The 15709-nt window shown below is 41.9% G+C and overlaps 1 protein-coding gene across 1 annotated transcript in view; it reads left to right on the top strand.

The window, feature by feature from the left end:
• Positions 1-7754, top strand: part of CNKSR3 (CNKSR family member 3) — a 62876-nt gene extending 55122 nt beyond the window's left edge. The window contains exons 11-13 of the mRNA XM_063329348.1: positions 1954-2162; positions 2640-2729; positions 4249-7754. Of these exons, the coding sequence (XP_063185418.1) occupies positions 1954-2162; positions 2640-2729; positions 4249-4547 (598 nt within the window). The 3' untranslated portion in view covers positions 4548-7754. The remainder of the gene's footprint in view (positions 1-1953; positions 2163-2639; positions 2730-4248) is intronic.
• Positions 7755-15709: the final 7955 nt, after the last annotated feature.

Below are 15709 nucleotides of genomic sequence, written 5' to 3'. Positions count from 1 at the left end.
GACCTGTGTACATAAAAGAGGGGGGGTGGGGATATGGTATGGTTAGCTTTTGTTTGTTTTCAAGTCCATGTTGACTTGTGCCAGAACCCTGGCGGCTGATATGGGAAGGTGATGGACAAAAGGGTTTTTTGCGGGGGCGGCATGCTTCCTGGCCTGTCCTGACACTTAGTGTTACATGTAGATAGCCCAGCATAGTAACTCTGACCTTTTGCTACAGGACTCGCATAGGAGGAGATCTTGCCTCCTGTCATGTAAGGCCTGATACAGACACAGAGGTTGTATTACTGCAGTCTTCAGGGCAGTACTGGAGCAGGGGGAGAGGATTTCTTCAGTATGGGGTCTCTTTACTGAAGTTAGATCCACCTTGACCTGCTGTCTCCCTGTCTTTCATGTTTATGCCTGCTCAGTTCTTAAAACAAAGATTAAAAATAATCAAATTTGTTAGTATAAAAACAAGTATGTAGATTTAACAGCTGACTTCAGAATGCCCTGGTATTTTCTTTAAATCGTTGCATTTCAAGCACATCAGTGAATTATGTGCTTGTGCTCAGTTTGTTTTATCAATTTAGGAAAGTGTCACAAAATTATATCTAGCTTCGGATGCCTTTAGACCTGAATCTGTGTTGACAAGGAAGGAAGTACCAATGCAAGTTGTAAAACTTGTCCTGGATGATGTGTGGAAAGGGGAAGACTTCTTGACTTTGACTTTTAAAGAAAGCAAATGTGGGAAGCCGTGGCAGCCAGGAAGAGGAGAAAGGGCAGTTGTCTTGTCTTCTGTTTGGCTATTTAATTTCACCTCTGCATGTTTTTGTCTTCTCTTGAAACTGTGGTGCATTTGTGAGGTCATTTCATTTTTTGCCCCCCTCATCATCCTGTTCTTTTCCCTTCCTGCCATGGACCTTCTCTGGTCCACACTGAGGAGGCAGAGAGCGATGGCTGGTTTCCCTCCCCACAACACAGTCTCCACATGGTGGTGTTGTAGGAGAGCTCTCCGTGTACATACGGTTGTGGTGTAACACTTCCACGCTTCCGTGCAATTTTCAGTCCCTGAAACTCCATAAATAGCTCTCTCCATTCACTGAGCTCTAGCATTGTTGATGGAGAGCTGGAAAAAGTGGTATGTGCTGGCCAGGGGGCTGTAGTGAATACTGGGGTATGTATGTGCTTAGACAGTCAGCTGTGTATTTTTATGCCTGACTTGGCTGATGGTTGCTTCAAGCAATAAGATTGCAGCGTGTACAGGGAAGGATGGGGGGAAAAAACCCAGACAAATCTTAACTTGGAGGGTAGGTTTTCTTCCAAGAGTACTTACAAGGACTGGTTCTAAAAATGGCTATTTCTGGCCTTTGGAATGAAGGATTGCTCTGGGAAGGGAATTCCTGCAGAAATTGCTCAAAAATCATATGTATATACACTATGAATTTATTACTGAAACTCTCAAGGGGGTCTCACTTTTGGATGGAGAGAGAAGGTGGTGATTATCCAGTGGCATTTATTAGGCTCTTAAAATGACTGAAAAGCGTAGTCCCACAGATGGAGGCGATAGGTGTTGCCATTACACAGAGATGGATAAACCTATGCATGCACTCCTCTGTCATAACTGCATACTGAACAGGCAGTGAATCGTGAGCTTTGATACCCTCAGGGCACAAAGGTCCCATTTCTCAAAAGCTTTTTCAGGGGTGATACCTCTAAAATTCTCCATGTGTTAAATTACTGGCTCATTAAAAGTCAATTAGTATGAGGGAGGTATCTTTCTTTTCTCCTTGGTGAATATGTTTATAGTGAAGTCTTCCATCACATGACTTGGTTATATTTTTTTTTTAGCTTGTTTGCAACACAATGACAGTTGTCAGGACTGTGACTTAATGACTAGAAGTATATTTCAAACCTGCTCGTGTCTGTAGCGTGAAACTCTTTTAAGCTACTAACTGAAGTGAAATGTCCTTTCAGAGATGAAAAGGGGAGTTTTGTATATGGAGGAGGCAACAAACTCAGTCAGCCACTACCTGGGTCCAAGGGCGCCGAGTCTCCCAATTCTTTTCTGGATCAGGAGAGTCGAAGGCGAAGGTTTACTATTGCGGATTCGGATCAGTTGCCTGGGTATCCCATCGAAGCAAATATCCTACCAGCCAAGATGCGGGAAAAAACACAGTCCTATGGTGAGTTCATTCCTCTTTCATTACTGCTGTTATGATAAACGCTTTGGTCTGTTTGGAATAATTTGTGTCAGAAAACTGCTCGCTAGTCTTGATGGATACTGAGGGCAGTCTGTGCAAATTGTGAATGTGAATGAAATTCCACATCTCAAATAATTTCACTTAAAAGCTGTTATTTCTTTAATGAATGTCACCCAGCTGGGCTCTGCTGCCACGTTTGGCCACTTCCATAAGTATCTTGGTTATAATTTTTGGTCATTATGTCCACTGCTGCTGTAAATGAGCAAGAATGTGGCTGTTCAATCTCAGCATATTGCTTTCTTACATATCACCAGTGGAAGTATCTTGAAATATTTTTTTCTGTAGCTTTAACTGATTTTTGCTGCATCTCTCCCTTTGCTTAACTGAGAAAATTATCAGTCTAAAAGTTGGTTTCCTAAAATTTATGTAATTCCTCATAACATTCTCTGTTGCCTTTAGGAAAACCTCGTCCTTTGTCAATGCCTGCGGATGGGAGCTGGATAGGAGCCGCAGAACCTTTCTCCAGGCCACGAGCACCAGGGAGAAAAGGCAAGGGTTTAGGTCTTGTCCCTCTTTCTTGTCCCTTCCATCCAGTTCACCCCAAGGAAATTTTGGAGAGGAAGTGTCTAAATTAGGAACAGAGGATTAGTGTTTGCTTATTGATGAAATGATCCAAGATGACAGTTGTTGATTTTAGCAGGAATGCCAGATGGTAGTTGTGAAATTAGTGAGGCTATTCAGTGCTGGGCTCAAAATTTTGTTGTCCCATCTTAGAATTCTTGTGAGCATTAAAAGTAGGCTAGAATGACTGGGGCAGACCTGTACTTGTCTCTTTATAGCGCAGGTCTACCATTTTGCACTTACACATATCCCTTTCCCTTTCTTCTGCATTTAATATTGTTCAAAATCTGCTTTTTTTGATAAGCCTTTCTGTTTGTTTAGATCACTGTGAAGGCTGTTGCAGAAGCAAGCTTATTCTCAAAAGGAAAATGTAGGGCCTTTTAGGAGTTGCTTTTTACTGCAGCTGCTGTTTGGAAACAACATATTCTGCAGATGTCACAGAATGGGAGAGAAACAGAAGCTGATAATGTTGGATGTTAGGTTGGGTGGCTTTTCTTCCTTCCCCCATTGCCCCTCTCTCCCTCCCTCCTTTTGCATCTGAAAGGCTACTAGTCCTGTTAGAGTAGGAAATAAGAAAGGATAACTATTTAGTTTATTCTTGAAATCAGTTATGAAAGCTGATGTGTAATTCAAGGGAAAATAGGAGCTGAATTCTATGAATTTAATGCAAAACCAAGAAGCACCAACCTGGAGGGATATTAGGAACAAGCTAAGTAACAAGTCTAACAGAACGATCACCAGGTGGCAGGGCTGGTTTTTGTATGTATGGTTTCTGGTTGGTTTTGCTTTTGCTTTTGTGTTGGCTTTTTTTAACACTTGAAATGTACTTAAGTGTTGCAGGCTTGTATGTAAGCTGGATCAGAACAAAGGCCTGTCTAGCCCAGTAGGGTGTTTCTAGCAGCAGCTGCCGTGGTCAGGTTTCTAGGGAAGAGTAAAAAAAGAGATAGCATCACAAATCAATGGTCAAAACCAGGGAAGTGCTTACATCTTTATCTGCAAAATTAATTTCTGTTGTCCAGAGTAATAGTTGTAGCTTTTAAGTTAGTCAGGAGTTACACTCAGATAAACGTGGATTCAACTCTGGTGTATCAGCACCTTCAATGACATGTTACGAGAACGTTTGTTAGGTCTCGCTCATGATAATGATTTGCAAGAGGGTAGTCTGTACTAGTGGGGTTTGGGGTGTGTGAAGCTGGAATTTAACAGTCAAACGGTATCCCCTCTCTGTGTGAATTTATTTTGTTGCTCTTTGTGTTGCCTAAAAAATATTGAAGATGTGAAAAGCCATAAATCTATTGACAGCTGCTTATGTCCAGGTGTGTTATGAAAGGTAACTAAAATCTGGGTAATTTGACATGTAACCAGAATCTTTTTATAAAAATAGAAAGTGTTAATGGAGGGTTTTGAAGTCAGCAATAATTTGGTTTTCCTCCTTCTGTTCACACAGGTGAAGATGTCCTCTGCAGGTACTTCAGTAATGAAAGGATACCCCCAATCATTGAAGAAAGCCCCTCCACACAACACCCCCTCTCAAGGCCAGTGTCTGATAAGCATTTAGTGAGGGGAACGGATTATATTCGAGGCAGCAGGTGTTTTATGAATGCAGACCTCCACAACAGTGCAACAATTCCTTTTCAAGAGGAAGGTGCTAAAAAATCCTCTGTTACATCATCCACAAAATCTTCCTCTGCAGAGCCTTCGCTGCTGGTCAGTTGGATCACAAGACTGAAATTGTTGACTCATTGACTATTGTTCACAGGACTGCTACCAAGTGCCTTTGCTCATCAGTCAGACTTCTCTACTTTTCAGCTTAACTGATGCATAGTGACTAATGCAGTGTTCTTTTCCTGGAGAATCTTACATTTTTTGCTTCTTTGTTTGTGATTTTTTTGATGGATCAGAGGGTTTCATAGTGCAAGGAGGGAAGAAAGAGAAGGATCAAGTTCCTCTTTGTGGCCAAAAGCTGAGAACATTTATTCCCCTGGAAATGAGTAAAATTTCAGTGATATGGAGGCACATGTCACCCGAAATCTGCATACTGACTCAGAGGAAATCATTGCATTACCGTTAAGTCCAGTGGCACTTCGTTGTCTGAATGCTCAGAGGCTGGTGCAACTGGTTGGTGTCAGAGTATGTAGAGCTCAGCAAAAGTTGTGTTACTCTCCTGACCAGGAAAGATAAGCAGGGAAACAGCAGTTTCGTGCAAATTAGTGATGCTGTTGCAAGTACTGCATGAGATCAACCTTGTGAGGAAGAATTACTAGTGTTGCCATTCTTTCTCTGATATCCAGAGATCTTAGGAAGTCTTAGGAAGAGAGTTCTCTTATTCAGAGATCTTAGGAAGTTGGACTAATTTAATTATAAATCAATCCAATCTGATATATAATCCATTTTATTGAAATCACAGTACAAATAAAGAGTGCTGAACAGCTGCAGTGCTCATCTGTAAAGATATATGGATTGCTACAATATGCCAAGGAAATGCATCTGTAGAGGTGGTAAAAGAATATATATTTTTTTCCTTAATTGTTTAAGAATGATTTGCTGTTAACCAAAGTAAGCTTTTAAAGACAGTCCTGTTGGACTTTTGAGAACTTTTACAGAGGTTCAGTTTTTGAATGATGTGTTGTTTTTATGAAAAATATGTGCTATTATACATTACAATTGTAAGACATCTTGCTATTTTCTATATAGCTCAAACCTTTTCCCCTCCAGAATTTTAAAGTAGCATTGGGTATTTTGGGAGGAAAATAAAACTTGTTTAACAAAAGAAGAGGATATTAAAGAGGTATTGTTTAAAACTGAATGTACATAAGATTGTTAGTATGCAAACAGTTGTGTTTAAAGTAATTTAAATGTTAAATATAGTTGTATATATTTTTTTCACTTAAACAGATACAGTTTGTACCTTCCTGTCTGCGGTACTGGGCACAGGTTAGTCAAATGAAAAGAAAAAGAAAGTCTCTTATATTCATCACTAATGAATTATAAGACTAACTATTTTTGTAGATGATGCATTGCCAACAGCCTTTACTCCTTTGGTCTTGCTGAAGAAAAGAAGAATAATTTGTATTTAATAATTGATGGGGAAGGAGGGAGGTTAAACACTAGCTTGCACTTTGGACTGAGGCAGGAATCATATGCGATAACACAAGTGTTAAAACCATACCATAATTCTGGCTGTGAAGATGTGACCACTCCGCTGCAACAAGTTAATGAAGGTGTGCTGCAGCCCTGCAGAGACCCAAGGTGTTAAATTATGTTCTCAATTAATTATGTTTGATTCTGACTTACTGGTGATTTAGGTTGGGCCTGGTTTGGAACTTCTGGATAAAAGTAGATTATAATATGGCTGTCTTGTCCCACTCTTCTCCACCCCCCTGAGGCGGCAGTCTGTACTAGAGATGTGGCCAAACACAGCTGCAGTGTGTTGAGTCCTAGACCAAGACCAGTTTGGTCCTGCCTCTGAGGAGAGGGATGAAACTGTCATGTTGTAGGCACTGTGTTGTAATATAGTCCAGCCCCAAACTGACTGAATTGTTTTAATTTAATCTACTTCAATAACTTTGATTTAAAGTCAGAGATGTTGTCTAAACAAGGCTCTAAAATAGACTTTTTGCTTGTCTTTATTGTCCTGTATTCCATGGTTTAAAAATGAATGGGGAAGGATATACTTTGGTGTATGCATTCATGCGTGTTGGTGTGGAAGAATTTATGGTTGCACTCAGTTTCTTTGGGTTGTGCCTGGGCACATCTTAAGACACTGAATTTTCCTGCCTTTCTTTGGTGAGGTTGTCTTGAAGTTCTAGGCATAGTGAAATAAGCTTGGCCTAATGAAGTAGACTTAAATCACTGCAGCTATAAAGCAAGAGGAATTTGTAAGCATTTAGGCAATGACACTTTCAAAATCTGCCTTGTTGCCTAAATACAAGCTAATTTCTTCACCCTTCCCCCCCCCCCCCCCCCCCAAAAAAAAAAAAGACCCTACAACCCAACAGCCCAACAAATCCAACCAACCAATGTTCTCTCCATGCTCCAGCATCCTAACCATCCTGAGTTAAGGTACTGAACTGAACCTTCTGTCAGTCAGTCATACAGATACCAAGAATTGATTGTCCCGGGAAAGCGTTGCCTGGCTCTTACGAACAGTGGAAACAGAGGTACTTTTCTGGAAATTACCAGAAGTGGTATTGCAGTTTCACAGAATTACAGAATGGTTGAGGTTGGAAGAAATCTCTGGAGGTCGTCTGGTCTAACCCCCCTGCTCAGGCAGGGCCACCTGGACTTGGTTGCCCAGGACTATATCCAAATGGTTTTTAAATATCTCCAAACTCCACAATCTCCCTGGGCAACCTATGCCAGTGCTCGGTCACCGTCACAGTAAAAAAGTGTTTCCTGATGTTCAGAGGGAACCTCCTGTGTTTTAGTTTGTCTGTTGCCTCCAGTCCCATCACTGGGTGCCGCTGGAAAGAGCCTGGCTCTGTCGTCTTTGGACTCTCCCTTCAGGTATTTATACACATCGAGAAGATTTCCCTGAGCTTTCTCTTCTCCAGGCTGAACAGTCCCAGCTCTCTCAGACTTTCCTCAAGGAGAGGTGCTTCAGTCCCTTCCTCATCTTGATGTCACTTCAGTGAACTGTCTCCAGTATGTCCATGTCTCTCTTGTAGTGGGTAACCCAGAATTGGACACAGTACCCCAGATGTGGCCTCACCGGTGCTGAACAGAGGGAAAGGTTCACCTCTCTCAACCTGCTGGCAATACTTTGTCTAATGCAGATGAGTTTCCAGTGTAAATTAGCCAAGATCATTGAAAACACAGTTGTACATGGTTTTGCAATCAAAAAGGCAAATAATATTGGGGGGTTTTTTGCCTCTCTTGAGCTTTATTCATCACTGTTGATGGACTTTTGGCCATTGGAGTGTATGTATGCAGAATAAATGTAGCAGAAAACGATATACCTGTTTTTGTTGGAAAAGCTGCATCCTTACTACTGTGAACTTATGTGCTCCAGTAAGCTACCTTGACTTCTTAATATCCTTGTCTGTAAGTATTGCTTGCTGTATGCTGCAGATCTTTTTATGTAATGTATGGTGTGTAGGAGTCTTTTCTGGGAAGCTGGCATTTTATTGGCCTCAGCAGAGAGGGTTTCTTTTCCCCCCTCTGATTATCATATGGAAAAGCTCCAATATCTGTTCTCTATAGTAATAGGCTATTCTGGGTTGCAGTTATGAATATTGGACATATGCACTCTTCCCCTGCCTCTCTGCCTCTTGCGACTTTTTAATGCAGTGACTTCACTTACGGGAACAAGCAGTTTAACACAGGGACCTAAAATATGGCCATATCTGTTTTTTGAAACGTGGGGGAGATAAGTGCAATTGAAAGACCTATGAGAGCAAACTCTAGATTATAGATATTAGACAGAGTAGAGCTTTTTGCTTCCTATGCTGGTGACATTGGTTACTGAAAACCAAATGCCTCAAGAAAACTTAAAAGAACAATAAAATAGATAGCTGTAACTTTAAGCACTTGATAATTAAACACCAGACCCCTTTTTCCTCTGCCTGTATAGCTTTCTAACATAGGTAGCTTGACCTTCTTCCAAATGTCTGCATCTGTTTTAAGACCTGATCTGATCTTGCTACACAAGGGTAGCTGTTAAGGCATTGACTGTAAGATTGTCCTCTATTAGAAACTTTTATCAGCTGTCGTTGGGCTTTATGGTTATGCACTCATTCACTCTCAAAAACTTGATTCAAATTGAAAATGAGTTTTAATTGACTCATTTTTGTCCCTTTTCCTGAGAGAAAGGAAGGAAAAGAAGGGAATATCTATGGGAGGCACTTGTTCATAAATTATGTCAAGTTCAAGGAAAAATGAAGTCCCTTCTTCTCTTGCATGGAGAGGGGAGGAGGTCTGAAGAACTTGGGAAAGGCTGTAAGTCCATAGCCACCTGCAGCCCAGATATTTCAAGAAAGGACCACTGCTCCATAGCCACCCTCTAATCAATATTCTCAACCAGTATGGCCAACACTAGCAGAAGGAACCTCACTTATTTCTTCAGGGACTTTCTGGTAGCTGCTTTACCTATGTATATGTCACACCAAAGCTTCTCTCCTGTGTCCTGTGGAGCCTCTTGCTATGTGGAGTGGTTGTATGTGGCTCTGAGAGGTGACCACTAAGCAAGGGTGTTTCTTGACTCAGGTATGCACTAATAATGTCCAAAGCATTTCTTTACCAAAGAAGGAAGCATGTAGCTCTTTATTTCCTTTTCTTTATATTTGTTACAAAACATTAATAATACCAAAAATCTCTTTCCAAGAGAACCAATGGAGTAGGCTGTGATCTGGAGACGGGCTTGGTGTCGTGTAAAGAACAAGTGTGCTGTGCCCACTGGATGATAATGCAATCGGTTGAATAAGCTGCTACAGATGTGTGGTGGCAGCTAACAAAGTCCTATATTTTGTTTCAAAGGAACATTGAAGTTCCTCACTGCATGAACTGAGCTCATAAAATCTTTAAGAGCAGGTTTTACATGGCTCGATGAAAAGCACTCAGACTTTAGATGGTTTGCTTCCCTACATGACCCCTCTCCCCTAGCAAAGAATAGAGACATCTGTGTGTGATGCACAATATTAACCAGCTGATGTTTAGCAAACAGCAACATGGCGCAGGTCATTCGCCACTATCACTACCATTTGGGAGAAATGCCACTGTTGGCTTGGGAGAATGGTTTAAAATGCAGGAAAATCCTATAGCAGTGCATGTCACAATATTCCTGAGTGGGGTTATTTTTCCCCTTTACAGTAACAGCTCCTGTTAGAAGTTCTAGTGTATGGAGAAGTGTTAAAAATTCAACTTGCTCAGATCTTTCCTTTTGCATTTTAATATGATTTGGAAAGAGTGAGATCTGCCCTGTGTTTGTGGAATAATTTCTCCTACCCACTTCTGCTCTTCCTCTTTGTACCATGTTAATTGAAAAGTGAGGGGAAACATGTGAACTCCCAAAGACCAGTGCCTTTGTCCAAGAGGTTAAATTTGAAAGAAGTTGATTTCTTAACTTCTTACTGTGTATAGCAAATATAGAGGGTGCTCTTTAGTTTGGGGGTAAAAAAAAAAAAAAAAGACCCACAGATCTAGGAATAAATCATAGGCAATATCTTTCTGGCTTAATCTGAGAAAAATGTAGGTAACAAGTTAGAAACTGCTATTATGCAGAAACTTGGCTTGTCTCTTGGTATTGAAGGTACATGTATCTGTTCTAACAAAAACTATGCCTAGGTTGACTTCCCTAATGAGTACAACATACGTATCCAGATATCCTGCCGTGGTACAGTGCTCCACAGTACTTTGAATACTCTGTCACAATGGCAAAACATGACAGTTAATTGGAAAAGACTGTAAAATCCACAAAAACATAAAAGACTATTTGGCACTCTTGCATAGGTGTATAGTGAAGTTTCAGGAATGTGCAGTTCAGAAACATTGAGCAGGCCTCTGTTTTAGTCTGTAGAGTGTTTGCAAGCCAATACCTTGGGTGTTCCCTTACATAACCATTGTGAGAAAATACTGTTCTGGATGGTAATATGAAAGAGGAAATAAGCTATAAAAATGAGTACTAATAGCTTGTAGAGACAGAGTTCAGGGCAGTTCTTCAAAAACTGTGTTTCCTCTAATATTAAGGTTAGTTAAATTAATCAGTGTTTGAATTCTGGATGACCAACTGAGCTGGGCAGAGTACTGTTAGTATACTAATTTTATACTAATCAATGAACTGATAACCCTTTTTTCCCTCAGAAGCAGGGCTTGTTTTAAAAACAACATGCTCCACAAGCTAGGTGCTCATTGAACAGAAAGGGGAAAAAAAATAAATTCTAAAACTCAGCCAAACCAGGAAACAGATGGTGAAGGCTGGCTTTATAGTTGGAGAGGATAAAGAATTTTCTTCTTACAAAAGTAATTTTTTTTTGGTCCAAATTATATGTCCTGTTTTTACTACCTTCCCCACAGGCAATCTTCACAAACTGCTCTTTACCTGCAGCCACGTCGTGAATAGACCAAGTTAAACCCCTCATCAAGCTTTAGCTTGGACCTTGATGATAAATTCAGCTCAAACCTTTTCTGCAGGTTTTACTTCCACAGGAGTTTTTCTGCATTCATCAGTCAATTTTTGGAGTCACCATCTGGGCAGCCAAGCTCTTGTGTGCGTGCATTGTCAGAACTGCCTTTGCCAGCAAGATTGGTATCTCGGAGGAGAATGGGTGCTGGATTGTGCTTGTGGTTTCTGCACTTATTTAAGTACTTCCCCCGGCTTCCAGTGTACGTCCTAGTGCGCCATCTCAGACCATGAGTTAGAAATACTCGTGCCCCATTGGAAAGAAGTGTTGGGTCCTTTGGAGTAAACTGACCTTGGCTGTACAACTGTGACGTCTTTCTTCTCTTTAGTCTGAGTTTTCCTTTCCACATGCCTTGCTTATGGAACACATGTTCTTTGTGGCCATCACATAGAAATGCTTCTGTCATCTTGCAAGCTGTAAGGTTTTATAATGGACAAGAGCTCTCAAGAAAGCCATCGACTTAAACTAAAATGTAGAAAGAGCACTCAAAAAAAGACCCAGTTTGGAGAATGAAGAAAGAGGGGCCGGGCTGAGCTGGACGTATGGGCCTGTGTTGTGTTGAACACCCTTTCAGCAGTAATGCAGGAACTCTGCAGAGAAAACAACCCAAACAAGTGCTACAGGCCCGCTTGTTTCTGCTGCTACATTTGTGTGGTGCTGGAATATGAAACAAGGGCAGTCACTCAAAGTAGTTATATATAGTTCCATGCACAGCACTTGAGCTGTAAGATACATGACAAAAGCAGTCAAGAGCTGCTGTCAATATATAATTTCACCAAATTCCACTGCCTACGCTGCTGCTGCGTCAGTTTAAAATAGTAACCTTTTCTGCTGTTGCCTGCACAATGCCAACCCAGCTCCCTGGCACATGCGTAACCATCAGTATTGCTCTCTTTTGTGATAGTCGGTACCTGCTGGTGAGATTGTGTCATTTCCGTGGGGCCTCACGCAGTGGTCCAAAACCTTAGTTTAAGTTACGCTGGACTCAATCCAGAAGTGGAAAGTCAAATTTTAAAACAATATGGCCGGGCCAATATAACTTAGAGTTGGGATTTTATTTTATACATACTGAATGTGAGACAGGCAGGAGTTGTCTGTTGCGTGTACTTTGCCAGTAGGAAGAAAAATGAGGATTACATATTTGGTGGAAGAAAAAAACCCCAGACCTTTGTGTGTCCTCCAGTTCCTGCCAGTAGGAGAAATGTGTTTGTTTTAGCATGACATAGAATGGATGGAAACATTTCTTTTTAAACCTCCCTGTGTGGCCACCTCAGTTGTTCAGGATGATGTAAGCCACTGACTTTCCCCCTTAAGTGGTTACGGAGTTAACCTAATATATTATTTTGGGAGAGGGCAAAGATATCTCTTCTTATGTGATTATGCGATTTGTTAACTGGCCATGGAGACAGAGAAATTAACCATAAAACAAATGCTGGACAGTGCTGATTTGCAGGGAAAATCCTTGGGATCAATTTGTGATTGCAGTTTGTGTTTGTTCCCTGGGCTCTGTTGAGGATGAAAGTGGTGGCAGTTTGGCAGCAGCTAAAGAGTCGGAGGACAACCAAGTCCAATTTACCGTGCCACTTTCAGCAAAGTGAGTTAGTTGCTGGTTTGTGTTGTGTTGTGTTTTGTTTTCCCTTCTGTAAGTATAGCCCTCCTTCAGCACAGATGGGCCAGAGCAGGACTGGTTGGAACGGGCACGTGGAGCAGACCCGACGAAGCAGCGAGCTGTGCTTGCTGCTGCCGCTCAGCTGCTGCGTGCTTTGGTGTACTCCGGGAATGCCTTTGCAGGTAGTGAGCCCTCATGCCTTTGCTGAGAGGCTTTTTTTTTTTTGTTTGTTTGGGAAATATTTACTGAGAGCCATAGAAAATGCCACAGTCTAAACTGGTACATGTATTTAATGGCTTTTTCAAGTACTTGCATGCTTCTCGGTGCTACTTATTAATGTGTTTCCCTCCCATCCCTCATTAGCTGTTTCCAGTGCAAATGCTTCTAATGAAATCCTTGCATATTTCCAGTGAAAATATTAATAATGCCAACTAGTCACAACTGGGCCACGAAGTTTTACCTGTAAGCTGTAAAACACCAAAGAAAAATCAAACAAAAACCAAAACGCAAGAAGAAACCTTTTTTCTACCTTATGAATAATAACTTTATGAATGATGACAATGAAACTAAAGTTCATCACCCTGGTGAAATGATCGGCCAGACTTCAGTGGCTGCATCTCGTATGATTTATATGGTTTTATTACATGGTGGTAGGAAGTGAGGGCAGTAGTTGAGGTGGTGTAGGTTCTTGTAGAGCAACTGCAGTGTTTAAATTTCTTTCCGCAGAACCTGAATGAAGGTTTTCTTAAGCATAATGCAGCTCTAGCTGAGACTGTCTTCCCCAAGTCCACTGAATGTCCCACTGAACACGCAGAAGTTTTAATACCTTCTGGCACAGCTCTTGACCATTTGTTTCTGGTGGGAAGTTGGTGTAAGTTGCTCTAAGTGAGCAAGATAAGAACAAAATCACTGATCTCCAAAATGAATTATTTCCCTTTCCCTTCTTCCTGCTTCCTCTCTGACCTTCTCCTCCCTACATTAAGGCCAAGGGACTTTCCAGGAATTTCTTGCACAAACAAACAGCTATAAAGCTTTTAATATTTATAGCATAATCTAGTTTGTTTTGTTGTCCAAGATAGCTTTGGCCAGGCCTTTCCAGTAAAAATAGTGCTGCTGGCAAGACAGTGCTTCCAAGCTCTTGATTCGCGTAAGAATTCCTCTCTGTTTAGTAAGCTGTCAGCTTAGACTCTACTTTGAGGCTGCTTAGACCACCCCAAGCAGTCCTTGTCCCTTTAGCTCCAAACACACAGGCTTCTTATCACTGGAGAGGAAGAAAGGTCTGCTTTTTCTCCTAGCTCTGAGTTTTGTAACTGTGGATTCTCAAAATAAAAATTTAGACATTTTTTGGCTGCAGAAGCGACAAGTAATTGTTCAAGGTTTTTTTTAGAAGCAATAAAGACAGGAAGTACAAATGTCTAGGATCGAGCGCACCTAATCATTTCCCAGTCAGAAGGCTTGCCTGGGATGCTGGGCAAGCATGTGGCTGGGCGTTAACCCTTGAAGCAGCAGCCACTGGTAGGCTCCGTGGCCCTCTCTCCTGTCATCATGCAGGGGCTGCTCTGTGGGTTTCTTTCATGAATGGGCTGGACTTTTACTAACAGCATCCGCACTGATGGCTTCCTGCTGCCCTGTAGTCAAGTTGAGGGTTGCCTTCCACCCCCAGTATGGCTTTTTTTTTTTTTGTGAGCTGGGAGCCAGGTGAGACTCATTCCCCATTAGCAGGGAGAGAGGGGAGAGGCTGGCATGGTGTGCTGGGTCATATCACCTGGCCCACGTGGGCTGTGAGGTGTCCTGCAGTGACTAACCTGCACTTGATTGTTTTGACTGTCCCAATGAGCTGTAGGTCAGAACTAGCTTGTGAGTATACATGAATAGCAAAGGAATCTGGGACTAGAAAACTAAAAACTGGAATAATAAGGCTAATGTGATAAGATACATTAATTAATCTTTGATTTGTGAAGTTTGTTTTCCTGTGGAACTGTGTGAACAGTTTGGGTGGATGATATGTCCCACAGCATGGTGTCAATGCACAGGTAATGTGAGGGAGCCGTTATTTATAAAACAAAAAACGTTTGGCAGCATATGAGTTCCTTGTACGGCATGGGCATGATTCACCTACTGCAATGCAGAAAGGCCTTTATTAAAGCAAAGTGAGCTGGGGTTTTCTGGGAGACTGCAAAGCAAGGCAGACACCCAGGGGGGCTCATGCATGGGTGAGCCTGGACGCAAGAGGTGATGATACATTTGGCTTGCTGCTGACTGGAGTTTGCTGTTGTGTTTGGGATGGGTATGGTCTGTGTGTGAGGAACAAGGCCTCTAGCAGGATGTGGAAGAGGCTCAGGTTTCAATATTGTGACCCATTTTCCCAGTGGTTGACCAGAGAGAGGGGAGTGTGATGGGAAGCCATGATGAGAAGTGCTCCCTTTGCTGTCAAGAAATGGTGGGGAGTGAAAAAACCATCACCAGAATTTTGAAGTTCAGAAAAACTGAACTACCGCTGGTAACCAAAGCACATGACATCTCCCACAGCTTGCTCCTGCAAATGTGGATTTTTCATCTAGCTTCTGATGAAGTATTTGACGTGTTCTTACATTGACGAAGATTTCGGGCACCCTCTGATCTCACACAGCGCTTGCTGCTGATGTATCTGGGTGTGATCAGAGACATCTTAGTGAGGGTGGCCGAGTCTGGCAGTGTTGACTCAGGACAGGGGCTGCGAGGTGAGAGTTGCACCAGCCTGACTAGTTTCATACAAACTATTTGGGTTGGACATACCTAACGTGTCTACATCTTAAAATTAAGTGGAGGTCTGTTATAAAAAAAAAACAACCCAAAACCATCCAAAAGCCATTAGATGTTGCCAAAGCATCATTCTCTGGTTGCTTTCTGATACTCTCACCTACCTTGCACCCCTAAGACAAAATCCTATGTGGTGCCCTAATGGAAATGGGCACACTTTGGGCTTCCTTCTGTTGATGAAAGCACCAGGCCAAGCAACATTTCTGTTGTGTTTTTTTTTTTTTTTTTTTCTCTAGGTCTTGAGCAACTTCCAGTGATGGCCAGCCTGTTCAATCTGTTGCTGCCTTCTCCCTTTGCTTAAGCGAGGTGGCCTGTGGTGGCATGGGTGCTATACGTGCACTTGGACAGCAGTTGCGCGTTCCCCTGGATGGTTCCAGTTTGGC

This window comes from Chroicocephalus ridibundus, chromosome 3, assembly GCF_963924245.1.
Source record: "Chroicocephalus ridibundus chromosome 3, bChrRid1.1, whole genome shotgun sequence".
NCBI lineage: Eukaryota > Metazoa > Chordata > Aves > Charadriiformes > Laridae > Chroicocephalus > Chroicocephalus ridibundus.
Note: the sequence above shows the minus strand (reverse complement) of the source record. Positions and strands in the feature narration are given on the sequence as shown.